The sequence below is a fragment of the Branchiostoma floridae genome, chromosome 11, assembly GCF_000003815.2.
Source record: "Branchiostoma floridae strain S238N-H82 chromosome 11, Bfl_VNyyK, whole genome shotgun sequence".
NCBI lineage: Eukaryota > Metazoa > Chordata > Leptocardii > Amphioxiformes > Branchiostomatidae > Branchiostoma > Branchiostoma floridae.
In genome coordinates this window covers 14,331,301-14,350,900 of record NC_049989.1, presented here as the reverse complement: position 1 = coordinate 14,350,900, position 19,600 = coordinate 14,331,301, and the positions used below count along the sequence as shown (strand labels likewise).

Below are 19,600 nucleotides of genomic sequence, written 5' to 3'. Positions count from 1 at the left end.
TAGTTGACTTTTAGCTATGACAATGCCTCATACAAACAGATTGACATGATGTATTATACAGTACAATGCTGAATTACTAATTGTATATCACATTTCAGAAATACTACAGATCACTACAGGTATATTTTTAGCAAAGGTAGCAAGTACGCTCCATAGCTCTAATTTCATTTTTCTTGGAATTCCTATTACTGTGTGTGAGCTGGTGTGTTACGCTGATGGATGTTACATAACTGGCCATACAGAAACAGCAAAGCAGTTGAAGTTCAGAGAACAAATCACATGTGTATTGACTAGCAGTTGGGGTGACCCGGTGCTTTTGTCTAATACATACATGACTCATTGCACTGTTGGCTAGTGAAAAAGTGTCATGCATGCGCACACTTCTCGACAAGTGCGCTGGGTTCTTTTATGTGCGGCGGTTTGACAGTTGAGACATACACATTAAACTCCCTTATACTCTCCGACCAGCCAGTTTTATGTCACCATTCTAACTGACAAATGTAGCACCTTACACCATGTCCGAACTGGGGCCAAACATTGCCTGTGTTTACACTACTGTTAACACATTTAGCTTTGCTGGGATTTAATTTTGCGGTAGCGGGAAAAAGAACTTTTCGCAATGGTTTTAGGTTCGCGGTAGCACCATGCACTGCAGTCTCTAACTGCCATGGAAAAATGTTCGCGGTGGTAAAACTGCGAACATTGAACCACAGCGAAAGTTTCTGCATTTGCAGTGCTTTAAAGTGTTGTTTTGCTAACAGAAATGAAGCTGTAAGGCCGGCCGCTAGGAGCGCGATTTTAGTCAGGTAAGGGCCAAACTCAGATATTGCTAAAATCCAACTCTGGTCCACGGATCCATCAAACCCTGGCCCGTAGATACGCAGAATTTGATCCAGTTGGGGCTGCATTACCACTTGTACCACAGAGACATGCACAGATATCGTAGCCATGACTGAACTACACATGCACACACAGGTAGAAATTTTGACACCCATTTGCACATTTTATTCCACAAATCCTGCATTCTGTCTTCTTCAATACTTAGTATCAGCACCTTTGAGTTCACAAAGATGAAGACAATACAAACACGGCTCTATGCCTGTATATACATATTGACCACTTTAAAGAAGGTCAAGCTTTTAAGCCACAAAATTACATTACCCAATACTGTATTAAAAGGGAGTAATATCAAATACATTGTATATACCTACTTCTACTTCTGCTGTAGTTGGCCAGCTATAAACATATTTTCTGACACACCAACAAGAAGTAAATCGTCACTCCCTCTTTCTTGGTTACAAAAGTGGAATATTGACCAAATCGTCAGTGCATATTCAAAGCTCAACAATCCAGTCACTGTTTTGTGATTATTACAATGGAAAAACAGCCAATTGAATATACAAGATTTTTGGTCCATGTCATGTCACAAAACATTGCCACACAATACAACTGCCATTTGTATGAGACAATTCCAAACCAGGAAAAGCAGTTTGGGCTCAGATACCATGTTTAAATAGCACAAATATGAATATAATTGCAATTATCTTCTCAAAAATACCTTGCCATTATAAGAAACGAAGCCTAAAGACATACTACTACTATGCAAGAATACAACAACAATGCACATTACAATAGAATGTTATACAACAAATGCAGCCTGTACTTTCGAACAACTTGCAGTTAAGTAGTTTTCAAGCAGCTGGCATATAAAACTGCTTTGTGCCACTTAAACTATGAAAGCACTGGTCACATATTGCTACATTGTAAATGTCAGTTTATCTTAGAAACATTTGCAGCAGTTGGCATCATCCTGAGCTGTCTGTTATACAAAGGCCACACTTCATAGGGATACCCTCACTGGTTAAAGTAAACCGCCGTCATGTTTTTGGTTGTTATTTTGAGGTGGTTGGGTTTGCATTACCCTGGCTTTGCCCACTGTTTGGTATATGGCACCGTACAATATTTGCTGGACACCCTGCTGTAAAATTTGATAACAGTTGTTTTTTTTATGATGCCAACTGCATATGGTAAAAGTTGATGAACTGCGTAGACACACATTGTATACTACATTTATACTATCAATCAGACAAGCTATAGGGCATCTGCATACTAGTATATAGGACTTTCACGAACAAATTGGAAGTGACAACAGTTTTGCACATGAGTTATCTGAGATAAGATACAAAACAACTGACAGTTGAGAAAGCAGATGAGTGTGATATGACATGTTTGACACTTGCAACACATATGTAGCCCACTTTACAGAGAGTTGTCTCATTTGTTTGAACTAGTATCACTACAAGTAGTGGTAACAGGCACAGACAATGACAATACAGTTTCACAACAGCATCATGGTAAACAAAATCAAAGTTTGGACCATACTGGAATATTATACACAACACCATGGCTCAAATGGCTGCAGAAATATCATTTACTTTTGTAGCTTTTAATGTTAACTAATGTCTCAAAAGCTACCACCACAATAAATGATATTATACTTATTTGCAGAGACCACCACATATTGTTTCTCCACTTCTTTTGTGAAATCACGTCAAAGGCCACACAAATTTAACTATTGGTTGAAGTGTTCGAACTTAATTATTTGCCAAACAAAAAAATACAACAATATACAGAAAGCTACTGACAAATTGAGAAAAAAAATGCTTTTTTCTATTATTGCAGTTGCTGTAATAATGGCAGTAAATGAGACTTTTTATCATCATAGTTATTTGGTATTGTTAGAAAATGACACAAGCTAGCCACCACCCATACTTTCTGTCTATGAAACAAGTTATGAAATTTGTCTGGCCTTAGCATGATTCTATAATTGATAACTTTTCTCACATTCAATAATCATAAAAAAAGGAGAAATAATCTTTTCTTATAAATAAAGCCCCTTACAACACTCAGGTTGAATAAAAGGTACCATATATAATGTAAGATCAACAAAAACAAAACAAAAATGAAAAAAAAATGGTCTAAAATCAACTGTCTATACATATAATACAAGGTATGCTGTTATGTAGAAGCTACATAGCAACTTCAACTTTAACATAGGAAAAGATGTAGATGCTCTCTGTATCATCCAAGTCTATTTCTTCTTGATCCTTCCTTTTTCTTTCTTTCCTTCCTTCCTTCACTTAAAAACCAGATGAAAGCAGGATGACAACATTGATTTCAATCTATGTGAGATAATATGCCTGCATAGCATAAGCTTTTCCTCCTCTGACACAGACTGTTTAACGCTCTTGCAGTGCTCAACTCAGAAGTGCTCAGATGCGAAAACTTTCGTAGTTCCCGTCAATGTGGCGTAGGCGGAGGTACACGTCTGTCCCGATCCCCTGCATGGTGTTGTACGTGAGAGATCCGCCCAGGTACTCCGCATACGCTCTTGAGGTCGGAAGCCCAAATCCAAACCTACAAACAATAGATACATAGGACATGAATACATGAAAAGTGCAAACTATAGTGCATATTTTGTGCTGCAGTTTTATGAGCATAACTGTAAGTCGAATAGTCTTATAATGTTAACATTGCCCTTGAACATGCTATCATTTACAAACTAATAATACAATTTTATCCCAAGCTGAATTTTGACACGTTGAATGATGTATACTTTAAGGTCTGATTTTTTTTAGAAAAAAAAGTATAAAAGAAAAGAGGAGGGAAATAGTGAAGAAGTTAGTACAAGTGTCTGCTATCACCATCATCTCACTATATGTTCTACTTGATTGGTCGATTGAACTGTAGATTGAAATCTGATTGGTAGAGAAGGGTGAAGGACGGAGTACCCATTAGAGCCCGAGCGGCCCACATATTCCACCAAGTCTTCGGAGACAGGGTTGCGAGCTTTGGGCTGCTGGCGCTTGCTGAAGACAAGAGCCAAGAAACAAAAGTATAGCCATAGCAACATACTACATGTGCTTCATGTGATATTATTAGTTGAAAAAAAATTTGATCCCCTAACTGATCCCCCAATGATATAGAAATAAAGAACCCAACCCATGAATGATACACCTGGCTTAGGAAGCCAATAGAATTGTTGAAAACAATTACCATACAAAAAATCATAAGTCACCAAATACAGTACAAATAAAACAAGAAAAAGACACATACATGATATAATATCTAGAGATCCTCAATCAGCTCAGTCAAATACAAGTTGTTACTAAATATCTGTACAAACTATTTTCAAACAAAAGCCAGTAACCCTGTCTTCCATATAGGTCAGGCAGATTTCATTTCCAGGCCATAAAAAAACATACGCGTGTCTACCAACCAGATGCTCATTACAAAAACATGTTATCTACTTAATCCCTAAAATCATTGAACTTGCATCAAATTCTAATACCATGCAAGACTATAAAATATCCCACTTCAGTTACACATCATAACATTAACTACTATAGTTTTTACAACCCAAGATTTCCTTTCAAAAATCATATCAGTCATATCAGTTATTTTTGGTACAGATGATGCATTTAGACTTAGTGTTTCAAAACATTACGTCATTCACATTCCCTGAATATCATAAGAAACTAAAACTAAAAAAATAACTTGCTTTTGCGTACATCATACTCCAACCACACAAAGAAAGAGAAAAGAGTGGGGATGGTGTTGGGGCAACAAACACAGCAGGGACGACTCACCCGTACATGGGGCCCGCCCCGTTGGGTCCGTCGTTCATGGCGGACATCATGGTGCCCAGTCCGTCCAGGTTCTCGCTGGCGGGGTCCATCTCACTGCCGCAGGTCGTGAAGTGGTACTGCATCACCTTCTCCAGGATTTCCCGCGGCATGCCGCCTCCCTTGTCCGAGATTCTGAACAACAATTGGTACAAATTAGCATATTTTCATGAAATTATTTTTAAAAGAAGATTTCATTTTTCAATTGACAGCACACACAATTACAGTCAAACCTGTCCATAGCACAAAGGACAGGCCAAATCTGACCACTATGGAAAGATAGTTGCCAATTATATAAAGAAAAGCCTGATAAATTGCCCAGGTAAGTCATACGTTTACAAAAATGTAGATTTATAATTCAATTGTTGTTCTGTTACTTTTGTTATGGGCTTTAAAACAACTGCAACGACTGCATCACTAAATCAATGTATGTGGAAAGTTATGATAATTCACAATGCACAAAGCTTTGGCCATGCAACCAATGACTTTGGGTTTTACCTCATGCAAGACCCCATAGATTGCTTCCTGCTTACCTGATGATGAAGTCTACATCGTTGTTGGCTATGGTGACGGTGACGTCAGGCATGTTGACTGGGTTGTCCGAATGTTGCTCACATGTCGCTCTGAAATATAGCAGAACAGCAAAATTAAAATAAAGTCAAGGTTAAATCTGAGGACAACACACTACTTTAGAGTATAGCTGAGTTTATCAGTAGAACTAGGTTAATTCTGGGTCTCCTTCTCTGGCTAAGGACTTGGCGTTTGGTTGGCAACAGACATACCAACAAAACAAAGCATTCTTCAGCATACAATCAAGCTTCCAAATTCAACTATGGTGTACTGTACAAGTGAGGAAAACCACAGACAGTTCAGAGATGGGTCAGCTAGAATAGACATTCAATCCCTCAGTAAAAACATGCCCCTGGCACTGGCATACAATGCATTTGCTGAGCAATTTGTTTTCCTTTCCACAATACACCTCTAAAAGAAGAGTCCGGATCCACTGTATGTCACCTGTATCTCACCTAAAACTTTAAAGGAACTAATTGAAACTGACATGTTTATGTTGAAGAGCAGTATATGACAAGAAATACTGACACAGTATATGAGAAATACTGGAGGCCCGACTTTGTTTTTGCTCCAACCCTATGGAGTAAGATATTGCATGGATAGATAGATACTGTAATTCTTAACATTTCGGCAGTGTTTTTATGTTAAAAGTTTACTTGGTGTAAACTTCACTGCAAACTTAAAACTCAAGTTTCCATAACTGTACAGTACGCGACTACAGCACTATTACGAAGCTTAAAACACTGTTTTTATCACTGAAAAATTAAATCAACGCAAACTTAATCAAAGGCACTTACACCTCATAGGTGGTGACAGTCAATGTAGCTAATAACAATCTATATACACCTACATCATATGGCATTTATGTATGAAACCCAGTACATGGGCCAGTGCAGGTTAGGTACAGGTAGACATCAGAAATACCTGCACAGCTCCTATTTTACTTGCACTAACCTGAATATACAGATGGTATTTTGAGACCTGTACATGTAACACAAACACTGAGAACTTCTCATAACTTTGCTGACCTCATGGCATTCTTGAGAAGTTCTGGTAGGATGTAGTCCAGTGGCAGGGGAATGTAGGGAAACACGACTCCCACGTGTCCCAGAACGCGGACGCGGGGAGCGAAGCCGTACTTGTACTCGCACACTTGTCTGTGGAGGAAGGGATAATTAGTCAGTCCACACCGAAACTAGAACATCTGCCAAATATTTCCTAAGGTTTCTCTTTCTAAATTTTAGCTTCTCCTCTTGAAGGCTGTAAAGAACTGTGACATTTTCTAAGAAACTTAAACATGGCAACTTTCATCAAAGCTTGCATAGCATTTGTTAATATTTCTTCTAATACAAAATCATATTTTTTCCAAAACACCTGCTATAAAAGAAGTTGATGTGATACAAAAATAAGTGCTACTCAAGTAATCTACATAACAAATATGCTTTGGACATATGCACATTTCACTGGCTATGGTCAGATTATTATATCAATCTTTAAAAAATGTGAATTTGAAGAAATGTACTAAATGCAATAAATTCTGGTGTTCAAGACATTCTTGAAACGGTCGAAATATGACAAATTTTTTTAATGCGGTTATCGAGGGGTACATGGCAAAAAAAAGTTGATGCTACCGCATGCATCCCTTTGCACAAGCTTCTGTTGCAGCAAACGCTGCAAAGTCAATGTTAAAGAGGAATTTGCTTACTCTAGACTCTTTATATTTATTACACTAGGCAAACAGTGCAGAAGTAATTCAACAGCTGTGTTTGCTCTGGCAGCAGTGCGCTGACCAAAAAAACAAACACTTGAACAAGATGTTGACAGCCTTGTGGTTTTGCCAGTCATCAATTTGTATCTGTCAACAGTTCTATGTGGGACAGAGGTAAAGTCCAGGTCAAGGACAACTGTAGGCTGGGGAAAGTATGAGGTGAGGACTGGACCATGTATACAGCTATTTCCACTGTTATAATGTCGATATACAGTAACCAATAGCCTGAGTAAGGCTTACATGTAGGTCACATTTTCAAACTGGGGCCCGGGCGCGCAGCTTTTTGGAGCGAAAAGAATGATATAATTTATAAAAGACATCAAAATGCACAAAATGTCAAAATAAGATTCATGGGCATAAAATGTGTATAATTCTAGATATACATTTTAATTTTTCGTTTCTTAAAACATACCGGCCGGGCCCTGGTTTGAAAATGTGACTTAAGCCTAAGAAAGTGATCGCAAACCAGTTGAGCTAAATGAAAGCTGCATGCAGTCTTGTTTTTGAAGCCTTCAAAAATAAATACTAGACTGCATACACCTTAAAGTAGTTATCAGCAGTTTGTTTCTGTATTCTGCATATGGCTATAATATGTATTAATCTGAATTCAAAATATGACAATTTGTCTATGCAGGAAAGGTAACGTTTTTTCTTTTCTTTTGCATAACCTGTAAACCACCTTTACCATAACACACAGGTTTTGTACAGCAAGTACAAGCTGCGCAATACCAAACTGTAAGGTTTGATCCACTCACACAGGAAAGGACCCACTACTCTTTCAGACAAGTGTGGTGGGTCTTTACAGAGCTCGAGGTGTGGCTCTCCTCAAACACAAAGCCTTAAGCTTTACAGACCATTCAAGTGAACATGCCTAACTGAAGCTAGACACATACTTTTGAGTTAAGGTGTTGAACAAATCTTAAAAGCCTTTACTAAAGGTACAACATTATGGTCTGTTAAGTAGTATGAGAGATATAAATGTCTATACACTATACATACCTGGAAAAGTCTGCCCATTTCTCTATGATCTTCTTGAGGGACATCTGAGTACAGATGATCCCCACATAGTTGGGCTGTGCATGGAAGAGACTCTGAAATGATGGGTGTGTTCATGGCTTACTGTTCACATGGAAGCGTTGGAACATCAAACGGCAAACCCAGTAGTTTCCCTTTAGCATTTTACAAATTCACAAGGTTTTACATCACAGAGATGTGACAGTAAGAAAGGCATGCAGAAAGGTTACAGTGAATATTTATACAAAAGGTAACAATCCTGCAAAATTGGGTACATTTAGTAGATTTCTACTCTAATTCAAAACAAAGGAAATGGGTAACAGTACAATATAGGATCACACTGGATCACACAAATTGGCTTAATCAAACTTCAATACAAAAAGAAAAATTAAATGGAAAGCTCGGTTTTCTTGTTAATGTTGTATTCCTTGCACTACAACTTTTATTCAACCTTTGAAATTATTTACCTTTCACCTTATAGTTTTATACTACATGTATCTACAATAACAACAGCAGTATTATGACCCTTTAATACCTTCTCCTGATGCAGGGCTATGTGGTGCTGGGCTAACATTCTGATCCCCAGTCTGGATGTCAACATTCTGTCCAGGAACTCTTGTATCACCTTGTACTCCTGGAAGGTAGGAAACATATGGGGCCATACATTACAAACATATATGTAAGGGCTATATACTATATAGGGTGTAACGTACATGTATAAAATAAAGGCATAGACCTCGAGACTACAATAAATAATACAGCATTCACCCTAGAAGTTTTGGGAAATTTTTCATTTGCAATGGAAACCAAGTTGTGCATGATTGTATAGGAGGAAATTATCCTTGAAACCTTAAACTTTTTCCCAATGTCAGCTCTTTACTTAAATTGCATTAGCTACAAAAGTTAGCTAGAGAAACTACACAAATTACAAAACATTCAGGAAAAAATATTTGTCCTGCAACTCGCTTGCAGAGGCAAATAACTTTGTGTTCCCTGACTATTGTCAGGGCTCGAAATACCACATGCATATGCAAGTTTGTGCAAGTAAAATTGGTGTGGTGCAAGTAAGTTTAGACCAAACTTGCACCAGTGCAAGTTACTTTTGTCCTCTAATACCTGACATTAGAAAAAGCTTACACACACCGAGAATATTGTCTGTCATTGAAAGGTAAAAGAAAATAACACTGAATAAAAAAAAACCTAAATTTGTTATTTCTAAATTTGGTTAGACATCCAGGTAAACTATTTGTTTAAACAAATCCATCTCTACAATGCTAATGATTCCTAAGGTGCTGTCTTACCTTGATTTGCATATGAGTTACATTTGCATACTAAATATGTTCAACTGGTTTTTCCAGTTATATGTATTGTATTGAGTTGTTCTACCACTTCATTCTGGAGATGCTTAAGACTAGTTACTGTGATGGATGTCACTTGAAGAGTCCAGAAGAAATCTATGGATCTTATCGAGTTGTAGACATTGAATTGTCTTTAATTGAGGCTAAATTCACAGTTTTTATGAAACAGTTTATACAATTTCAAACCAAAAATAAAATACGCTACGGAAAAACAAATATCCAAACATGTGGTCTTTACCGGTATGTATCCCCATTTACTACTAGTCACGTACATTTGCAAATTTTCAGAAGAGGAGATAAGGGTTTAACAGTTCACTATTTTGGGTTGTGCAAGTAAGTTTCTTTTGGTGCAAGTTACCTTTGGCTTAACTTGCACAGGTGCAAGTTGACTGAAAAGTGTATTTCGAGCCCTGATTGTCTTCAAACAAGTTTAGAAAGAAATTGTATGTGGTTTAGTTTCACACAAACAAGATATGTTTGTTTTCGTTTGTTTATTTGTTTCTTTGTTTACCTTGATGTGTTTCCTGCTCTCCCTGAAACCCTCTGCCAGTAGGGTGACCACATCCTTGTGGTCGTCCAGGAGATCTTTCACCAGCTTGGTGTACTTTTCTTCTGACTCAAAATCCTCCACCTGAAACAGAAAACATGCAACAATCAATGCAAGATCTTCTACTAGCAGACATTTGAAAATTTTCAAGCAAAAAAATTGAAACAGCAATATTTCCACCGCAGGAGGCCGGTATTTGAATGTTGATATTTGACACTTCTTGGACATTTCTCACTAATTCTAATGGAAAAAAGTTCAAGAATACATTCATGAAGGCCAAAATTAGCATAGATTTTTGGTCAAACATAAACTGATGACAAAACGAGAAAAAAGACCATAATGTCAGTCTTTTCCAGATCACTTCAGTGTCACTGACGAAGGATAGTGGATTCTATCCGAAACGTCTGACCGTTTCCAAAACCATATCCAGTTGCTTGAGTAACTACTTTTTGGCGTATCTTATTACCTGGATGTCTAACCTACATCGACATGTCAGCAGAAGTTGTTCTGGTCTAATGTTGTGTCATTATTAGGTGGTACAATACTGTCAGTTTTCTGCAGAAATACTTACAGGAGGGAACTCTGACAACAGATGGAAGGAACGGATGTACAACTCGTGCTGCAAGGAGAGAAAAAAATACATCTGTATTTAAAATGTGAAATGTCACAGTGCATTCATGTCTGGAACAGGATAGTTATAACGCAGATACAAGTTTTGTCAAAAACAAACTGAACTCTGTCACGCCAACCTTCATCTGTATGGTTCAAAACATTGTTGCTGCATTTTGGAAAACCGAGGATGACTACTGCATGCTGATTGGTCAACCAGGTCACTACGTGTATCTCTGACTTTAATGTAGTGTTTACCAACAGCATTAAAAATAATTTAGTTTTTTGACGCTAAGTACATGGTAGCTATTTTGGAAAACATCATGTTGGAAAATCACTTCTTAACAAGGGACTGTTACGGTTGGGACCACATGTTTTTTTTTGGCCGTATGGGACCACAATATTAGCAGCGACACCTTAGCTACAGTACTACTGGTGTGGAAAAGTACCGGACTGAATTGCAATGAGGAGGTCACCAAAAAGCCAGCTGTCAAAATTATACACAGATCCTGGTTGTGAATAAAGATCCATATTTTGGGACATGTGTTACAGCTTGCAAGGCAAGATAGAGTATCATCTAACATAGACAGGAAACATGTGGCTGTATAGGAAACAGGTACACTTTCAACTCAAAATCAGACCCCAACAATGTTAAGTGTGTTTGTGAACAACTGTCGTATGAGTAGAAAATCTTTCATTCTTTGCGCATCGTTTTACAGAAATTCTTTGGTTCTTCTCGTCTTTGTTTTGCTTAATGTAGAAAAACTCTATAGACCAGTGTCTGTTGTCTGCACTCATTCTTCTTTTGTCTTTTTATCCTTTACTGTAAAGTTTACACAATAAAGACACTGGCACAAAATAAAGGACATAGTTATTGTTATTCTTCATGTGACCAGTCATATGACAGTCACATGGTGGCTCATTTTCTGTCCCTTAGGAAAAATTGACACCCCTGGATATCATCTCAATCTGGATGGTCAGGTTTTTTGACTAACTGCAGTCCTATATGGTCTTCATTGTAAGTCTTGATAAGTATCGTCAGGTCAAAATCTACTAGTGCTAGCCTGGATCACCATCCTTTATAGTAACCGCTGCCTCAGTCTTTTCTCTTACTATTAAACCTTAGCAAAAAAGAATGAGCGAGCAGTTCCTAAAGAGGATGGTACCAAGGCTAAACATCTACAACTTGAGAAGGTTTGAATTCACAACACTAGGTTGATTAAACGACCTATGAGCAAAGAAATGCCATTTTGTTCAAGCCATATGTTTCGCTCCTAGGTACCAAAGCCTGGCATTTAATTAAATAAAGCATATAACCACTTGTGCAAGTTGTTGATTAACCAATAATGTATCCAGCTGAAGGGTTTCCTAAGAGACTTCAGAAACTGTTTAACATCAGCCCTGATCTGTTTATGTCCATTGGAATGTAGAGTCAGGTTAATATTTCACTACCCCGACTAAGTCAAGCTTCTAGCAGCTGTTCCACTGGTCATTATCTTACAGGTCCAGTAAGCTCTGGACACTGAGCAGTTGTGTGACACATGATAAAAATTTTACCAGCAGGCTGCCGCTTAGTTAGATTGATACAAACCTATAGTTTTTTTTAGGTAAAAATAGGTAAGAGGACGGCCTCAGATCAAGGAGGTTGAAAAGGGGCCTTTTCAACCTCCTTGCTCAGACTGAGGGCAAAGCATATTGCCATTATCTTATCTGGTACTGTAATGCAGTTTCACTACAGCTCATATTTTCAACCAAAGTACCCCAGTCAGGGTAGGACATGTTTTCAAAAACGACTTGTCCTATTGTAAAGTACATAAAAAAATTACTTGCCCGAACCAACTTTTTACTTGCCCAAAATTTAAATGACACTTTCTACATATTTTCATGGTCATCGATGGAATTCTTTTTAATGACTCCACTTTCTGTGTAAACCATGTTTGATGCCATGACAATGAAAAGTAGCAAGTACATCAAAATCTCACTCAATGGAGAAAAATCTAACTTGCCCGATCAGGCAAGTGGGGTAGGTCATGCACCTGCCCTGGACAATGAATAGGGCTAATGGACTTGTCTAACCCTGCCAGGTCACCCCTACTCTTCTCTATACATTGTGTGTTCTTTTATGAACACCAAGCAATTTCTTGAATTTTCTTCCAACAACCAAGCAACAAAACCTTGTTGTAAGGTGGTTGTACTAGTAATACAGCTGCACCAGCAGAGAACCAAATGGGCAATTCAATTCATGACAAGCATTTGCTTCAGTACAAGGAGTTGAATCTTCCCAGCTTTGCTACATGAATCAGGGCTTGAAATTCATTTTTGGGATTAGGTGCACTGGTGCACCCAGCTTAAAAAATTGGGTGCACCAAAAAATTTTTGGGTGCACCACTTAAATTTAAGTAGAATGTAAAAAACCTAGTAACAAAACTTAGTTACAAGCTATCAAATTCTTAAACAAGTACCATGACAGACATTTTTATTATCTTTCTAACACTTAGATGTCAAGAGAATATGATGTATACTAGTATACTTGATATGTTTCCATACATAAACCTTAGAAAATATTTGGGTGCACCCTGTGCACCCACTGAAAATAATTGGGTGCACAGCTCCAATTTTGGGTGCACCTGGGTGCACATGCACCCAGTATTTCGAGCCCTGATGAATGTATAGCAATCAATAGTCTTGATACGTCTCCTACTGGAGATAGGACATTTAAACATGTTATCATCAATTTATCTAGGTCAAAAGGTGAGGCGAGGTTGTTTGCTGTGTGAAGGAATCCAGCCCACCCCCTGACAACAGCAAAAACAGGTCTGACTTGTGCAAACAGCAAATATTTGACTGGCACTATGACTGACAGGTGGGGCAATGAGAAAGATATGGTACAAAATAAATGTAGAGACACTGAGCAGTAGGGGACCCAGTGAATAAATCTACTCAGCAAAAGTTACAGTCAAAATTGTCTGAGACCAGGCTCAACAATCTGGCAGTGCGGCGATCTAGAGTAGAGATTTGGAAGAGCGCTCAACAAATTTCATTGATAAAAAGACAAATCTTTTTATCATTTGCGTCTTTTGTTGTCTTTTTATTCGTACTTGTACGTTTTTCATGATATTTCCATTATAAAGTCAAGAGTAACACAAACTCAATTTAGAACGCAGCAACTACACATATAGCCATATACATAACTGCAGTCTAGTGAAATACCCCCTTTATTTGTTCACTAGTGATAATCTAAATTATAGATACAAAAAAACAAGAATAACAACTTTGTAACTCACAATTACAAGAACTGAAATAACAAGCGACAAGACCTTACCACATGAAGGATTGTGGGATTGCAGCCAACGATGAACGGGAGATGTCTGAAGTCGCGGATGCGGTGAGCCACGCGGACTGGAAGTTCCTTGTACAGGTACTGCGCACTCCGCTACAGAAAAACACAACACATCAACAACATTAAGCGCTAAGATGTCAGTACTTCATTACCATAAATGATATTGGCATTAGTTTTAGTACCTTACCATGAAAAACAATTAGACCGGACAGTGATACTACTCTCTGGGGGGCAAATCAATTACAGGAAAATCATTCATTGATTTCTTTCCTGCCTTTTCCACCAAGGGTGGGAGGTAGCATCATCTTATATCTGACAGAAGGAATGCTTCATTATGCATCTGACATAGCTTTTATCTCATTACTTAGTCTGGAGTCTATCTAGCCTTGTTTGCTTTGATCTGCTCCTGAAGGTTACTTGGGGAGTGGACCAAAGCAAACAAAACTCCAGGCTACTATCTCATAGTAACTGTTGCCACCTTACACACTACTTTAAATAGGACCCAACTGACCGCACACTGACAAAAATTGGATTCTTACATGAAAGATCTAAAAGTATGATCAAGAAGACACACAGCCTGCAGAAATATTCCTTCTTTATCTATGAAATTAATTGAGTGATCTGTCCATTCTTTTCTGTTACAGCCTCTATCTAGTGGAAATAGGGTGTTACTAATTTACTAATGTTACTTTTCTAGAAGCTGTACAAATTATGATGCAATATTTCTAATGATTACATTATGACCTAATAAATGCTTAGAGATTTTGAAATAGCTTTGATGCCAAGAAAATATCAATGCTGGATTAGGGTTCATCTGTTTATTCCCAGGGCACTAAATATTACCAACAGTGTGGATGGCCAGGAGTGAAGATGTCCAATCTTCCAAATGGATTTAGCCCGGTCACCATTCACAACCGGTCGGTTTAGCTAGGAGTGTTTTTCCATGCCCAATCTACTAACTAAGCATATAGCCTATAGGGCTTTCTTTCTGGCTTTTTAGCTGGTCTTTCAAGTAACGTATTTGAAAACAACCATGGGCAATCACCATGGAGATGGTATGGTTACCAAGCTAAAATGGATTTAGGCCAAGACTTGGGTATTAAAATATAAAACATATTAAAGGCACCAAAAGATATTTTTAGTTTAACCAAGGAGCTTTTAAAAGCTGCTTGGTTTCACAGTGTATGGTACTAGTAAGCCTTAGTTATGGAGGAAACAGATGGACAGGGTTTAATTTCTCTCAGACCTTATTCTGGTGTGTTTATCTGTAAATTGTTTGAATGGGTAGGTAATTCAAGAGATGATAAATTCAATCATGTGTTTATCATAGATTATTCAGGCTAGACAACATGGCTTCTGTAGAACACATTTGACACTAAACCATAACATTCTCTATAGGGCTTATTCAGTCACGTGATCCATCCTCCGGACGCCATGGCAACGAGCGAAGTCGGCCATTTTGGGGTCCACTTTGAGCGCGGCTCACAGCGGCTCGCTATGCAACTCTCCGTAAAAATTGAAAATATTTCTTATGCAACGCACAATTTCCCTTCAAAACGTTTAGGTTCATAACCAGGATGTGCTATCTTGTGGTGGGATGTTGGTCTAGCACTGGTTAAGCCTACACACATCGGGTAACAGTTAAGTTTGTTTCGCGTTTCTCGTGTAACAAACAAGCAAAGCCGGGGGAACGAAGTCATGTACTAGTGCTACGACCTGGAAACAAATGTGGGTTTCTGCCATAAGTAGAGCTCATCTTACTGGTAGAATTTTCAGAACGAATGTGTGTAGTACAAATTTTGTATCTGAACAAGACAGTAAACGATGGGTCAGATAACTTTCAACGACGGTGGACTGGGTACCTACTCCGGCACAACGTAAATACATGTACATGGACCGTCGCTACACTCCACTATTAAAAAGCAGGAAGGACAAAATAGAGCCGCACAAACAGCGAAGCCAAGAAATGATAGGAAGAACATATTCCCAGGTTCTGTGAAGAATTTCTATGAAACAAAAGTACAACATTTAACGTTCATAATGGCTATCACAGTGTCTGTGAACAACAACGTCACAGCTCACCCACAAAAATCATGATCAACTGATACTCCACTGTCACTGTTGCCGTGCTCAGGCGGGGACCCGGAGTGGGTCAAACTTTCCCTCACTGATAATGGGAAAATGGGTAATTTCCACCCGATTTATGTAGTGAAAATAAGATTTAAGGTTGTAGACTCTTTGTATAGTCAAACATCGTGCAACCCACTTCACTTTCTTCGGACACTTGGAGACCCACGCTGTACATCGCTGTACTGTGTAGCGCATGGACCCCAAGATGGCGGCGCACAGGAGCAAGGGGTGATGACGTCACGTGAATAAGCCCTATATGATTCTTATGACTACTTGTGCCACAAAGGCAAGTTTGTTCAGTTTTGATAAAGCAACTTAAAGATTTTGACACCCACGCCCGTTCCAAAGGTTCACACTTTAGTACACGTGGACAGGGCATGGCATGGTGTGAGCTGGCATCTTTTCAAAAATCTTTTGCCTGAACATAAAGAAAGTCAACAATTTTGCTATTTATGTCTATCAACTTCGTTCAGGTATTCACGTAGCACCAAGGTCCTAACGGGCACATGCAGTTCCAAAGGTCTTTTCTGTCCACGTGCTCACAGCGTGGCCGGCGTTGTTTTTGTGTGGTCACAAATTGTGTTGACATTGTATTGAGAGCTACAACTGTTAAACAAAGAAGGGTTGGGACCCACACGGATGCCAATGTCTGGCACAAAAAGACTATCCAGGACATACGTAGTGATATAACACCCCATAATTTGGGCTACACCCAAATTGACCTAAACCAAGGTGTTGACATTGTATTGAGAGCTACAACTGTTAAACAAAGAAGGGTTGGGACCCACACGGATGCCAATGTCTGGCACAAAAAGACTATCCAGGACATACGTAGTGATATAACACCCCATAATTTGGGCTACACCCAAATTGACCTAAACCAAGGTCATGGTATTAGCGGTAAAGCTCTGTCTAGACCGGTTTTATGAGGAAAATTTCTGGTATGAAAGTTGTTTCAATGGTAGCTTACTACTGTAATACTTTCTGCAAAATGAAATCGCTGTGAATTTAAAGGCATTTTCAGTATTTCTGGGTCTGTCTATTCTTGTTGTGAAGAGCTCTCATGCTACTCTGCCCAGTCATTTAGGCACAAAACATGTACTACTAAATTTACTAAACACAAAATGACTGTCCTGGCATGTCAACCTTCTTATGGCAGTGTATTATGTGTAGAGTACATGCACATAATTTTGATATCTTTACATGTAATACAATCAAGGATGTTGTTTATTGCTTGCAAGCATTCGCAGTAATCTGAAAATTTGCCAGACTCGCATTCTCAATAACAACTTGAGTCAAGTTGAGAAATAAGTATCAGTTCAGTTCATCCTCTGTGATGTGACACCAGGACTGCCACAAACTAAACATATGAGATATATATATCTATTCAGGATTGTCTCTAGCTTTAAATTTCTTTTTGTTCAACTTGTTGTTTGGAAACCCATGTTGTTAAAGTTAAGCTTATGACAACTTCATCAGGGGTAAATTCGCACGAATCACTATGCAAAAACGCACAAATATTATGAAATTCGCACGAATCACTATGTGATTCACCAGATCTTATGAGATTTGCTCGATCCTTATGCAAAAACGGCGGCCGGGAGGAGACATGATTTTGAGTGTTTCTACCCGTGATATTTATATTTCAAGGCATGGAATGGACATTTACCGCCGCAAAGATGTATTTGATAGCCTGTGAGCTACTGTTTTGCTTCATTTCGGCGTGCTATATCGTATTTTCCGTCGCCGCCGATCGAAGCCGCCATCTTGAAAATCCCGCTCCATCTGTCACGTGACCGCAGCATTGGTTGCACAATTTCGCATAAGGTTCGTGCAAATCTCATAAGGTTCGCGTGAATCACATAGTGATTTGTGCGAATTTCATAATATTTGTGCATTTTTACATAGTGATTCGTGCGAATTTCATAATATTCGTGCGTTTTCGCATAGTGATTCGTGTGTATCACATAATATTCATACGAATTTCATAGGGTTCGTGCAAATGCTTAGGAACCCCTGTTCATCAACTTCATGTCTATCCCAACAGGCAAATTTCACTCCCTGAGTCCCAGGATGAAGAGATAGGCCCTGGACCGGGCTGGAGACAGTCCTGTTACTACTAACTTAATTAAGTCTACATTTTTAGGCAATGAAAATGAAGATGTTACCAGGATGTGACTGTTGTCTGGAGACTTTCCAGCATACAGGATAGTTGTGGGGGTGAGTCGCACGGATGGCTGGAAAACAAGGACAAACAAACAAACATCAGAAAATGTCTGCTCTTTGAAAATTCAAGGCTACATATACATCATTTTCTGGGTGACACCCAAGGGCGTACTATTAAATCAGAATAAGTTTATTTCAGTATTTATTATGTCGGGATATTAGAACTACATCTGCACTTTTTTGGGAGCTGTTTCCTGGCCACCCAACACCTATTGCCGTCAAACCAGTTTTTTTTACGACTCTGTTGAGTATATCAAATCTCGTGTTGTCTACAAAGTTTCAAATGGAAAATACGCCTTATACGGAATGAAAAAAAAGTCAAATTAAGGCTGATAAAAGCCCATTGTTTTCATAAGGCAAATTATGCAAACTTGTCACCATTCTCCAAATCAAACATCTTGTTTTTCATGGTCAGTCTTTAAATTTGTTGTTGTTGTTGTTGTTGTTGTGTGGCATCATATTTTGCCTTTTCTGAGGTTATCATCGGTAAAAGAAATTGTAGAATTTTCCTCATACCACCCCCACCCCCAAATAGTTATACTTAGTATGTTCTAAGTAGACTAGCAGACTACAAAATCTGATATTCTCAGTGGAGTCGTTAAAAATCTGGTTTGAGGCTTTGACGTCAGCAGGGTTGAAAGGACACTTGGGCTAGCCAGTATAGGCTAACAAGTGACTCACGCAAACGAAATATTTCTGTCCTTAGCTAACCCAGGATTTCTTTGTGTAGTGGTAAATGGGTGAAATACAAGCATGTTGAAAGAGAGAAACAGTTGTCACCGTCTTATCAAGTTATCCGATGGTTGTATCGTTGAAATATGTGGAAAAATACAGAACGAAAATATTTATGATGCGGAAAAACCCAAGCACTAAAGCAGGCAAAACTTGGGGGTTATTTTTGTGTCAGAAAAATTTGTGGGAAGAAAGTATGGCGTTACCTTCTCTGCTGCTATATCGATGGCGCTCTGGTTGTAGAAAGAGATGACAGATCTGGCAGACACAGACTTGTCTCTTGGTTGAGGAACGTAAGGAATACCGCTACATCGTGGTCGACTAAAGAACAAAACGGCAGGGCACAGCTCCAGGGCACCGGCCGGGTGGGGAGGGCAAACTAAGAGCGACTTTCCGACGGTACGGAGCATGGTTGACAGCGCATTTAGGGGTAGTACTCTTCAAAAAGAAACTAACGAAGGCCTTATGAGAAAAATTCTGTCCAATTGCAGTTCAAAGAGTCCTGTTTTCTCCGGTAAGGATGCCCCATCCTCACCTTTCCACCAAGTCAGGCCAGTCTTCCCTCTCCACGGGCCTTCCGAGACTAAATAACAAGCCGTGCGCATGCGTGCTGACCTTCGC

The 19,600-nt window shown here is 38.8% G+C and overlaps 1 protein-coding gene across 4 annotated transcripts; it reads right to left on the bottom strand.

The window, feature by feature from the left end:
• Window positions 1–978: 978 nt before the first annotated feature.
• Window positions 979–19,580, bottom strand: LOC118425510 (3-methyl-2-oxobutanoate dehydrogenase [lipoamide] kinase, mitochondrial-like). 4 transcript variants are annotated; one of them, XM_035834381.1, is made up of 12 exons: window positions 19,186–19,580; window positions 18,190–18,258; window positions 13,874–13,984; window positions 10,514–10,561; window positions 9,907–10,026; window positions 8,573–8,671; window positions 8,023–8,114; window positions 6,284–6,412; window positions 5,219–5,308; window positions 4,650–4,820; window positions 3,792–3,869; window positions 979–3,417 (listed from the first exon to the last, which is right to left on the bottom strand). In XM_035834381.1, exons 1-12 carry the CDS (start codon window positions 19,387–19,389, stop codon window positions 3,273–3,275), a joined length of 1,356 nt encoding a protein of 451 aa, XP_035690274.1. In that variant the 5' UTR covers window positions 19,390–19,580; the 3' UTR covers window positions 979–3,272. The 4 variants fall into 4 exon arrangements, with proteins under 4 accessions (XP_035690274.1, XP_035690275.1, XP_035690276.1 ...); XM_035834382.1 differs by having other exon boundaries at window positions 8,023–8,096; XM_035834383.1 differs by lacking the exon at window positions 3,792–3,869 and having other exon boundaries at window positions 19,186–19,579.
• Window positions 19,581–19,600: the final 20 nt, after the last annotated feature.

Coding starts and splice junctions, on each gene's coding strand:
- LOC118425510 (XM_035834381.1), bottom strand. CDS start 19,389: ATGCTCCGTACCGTCGGAAAGTCGCTCTTAGTTTGCCCTCCCCACCCG. Junction 8,115..8,572: donor TAGCCCTGCATCAGGAGAAG/GTATTAAAGGGT, acceptor CCATCATTTCAG/AGTCTCTTCCATGCACAGCC. Junction 5,309..6,283: donor CTTCTCAAGAATGCCATGAG/GTCAGCAAAGTT, acceptor GCTATATTTCAG/AGCGACATGTGAGCAACATT.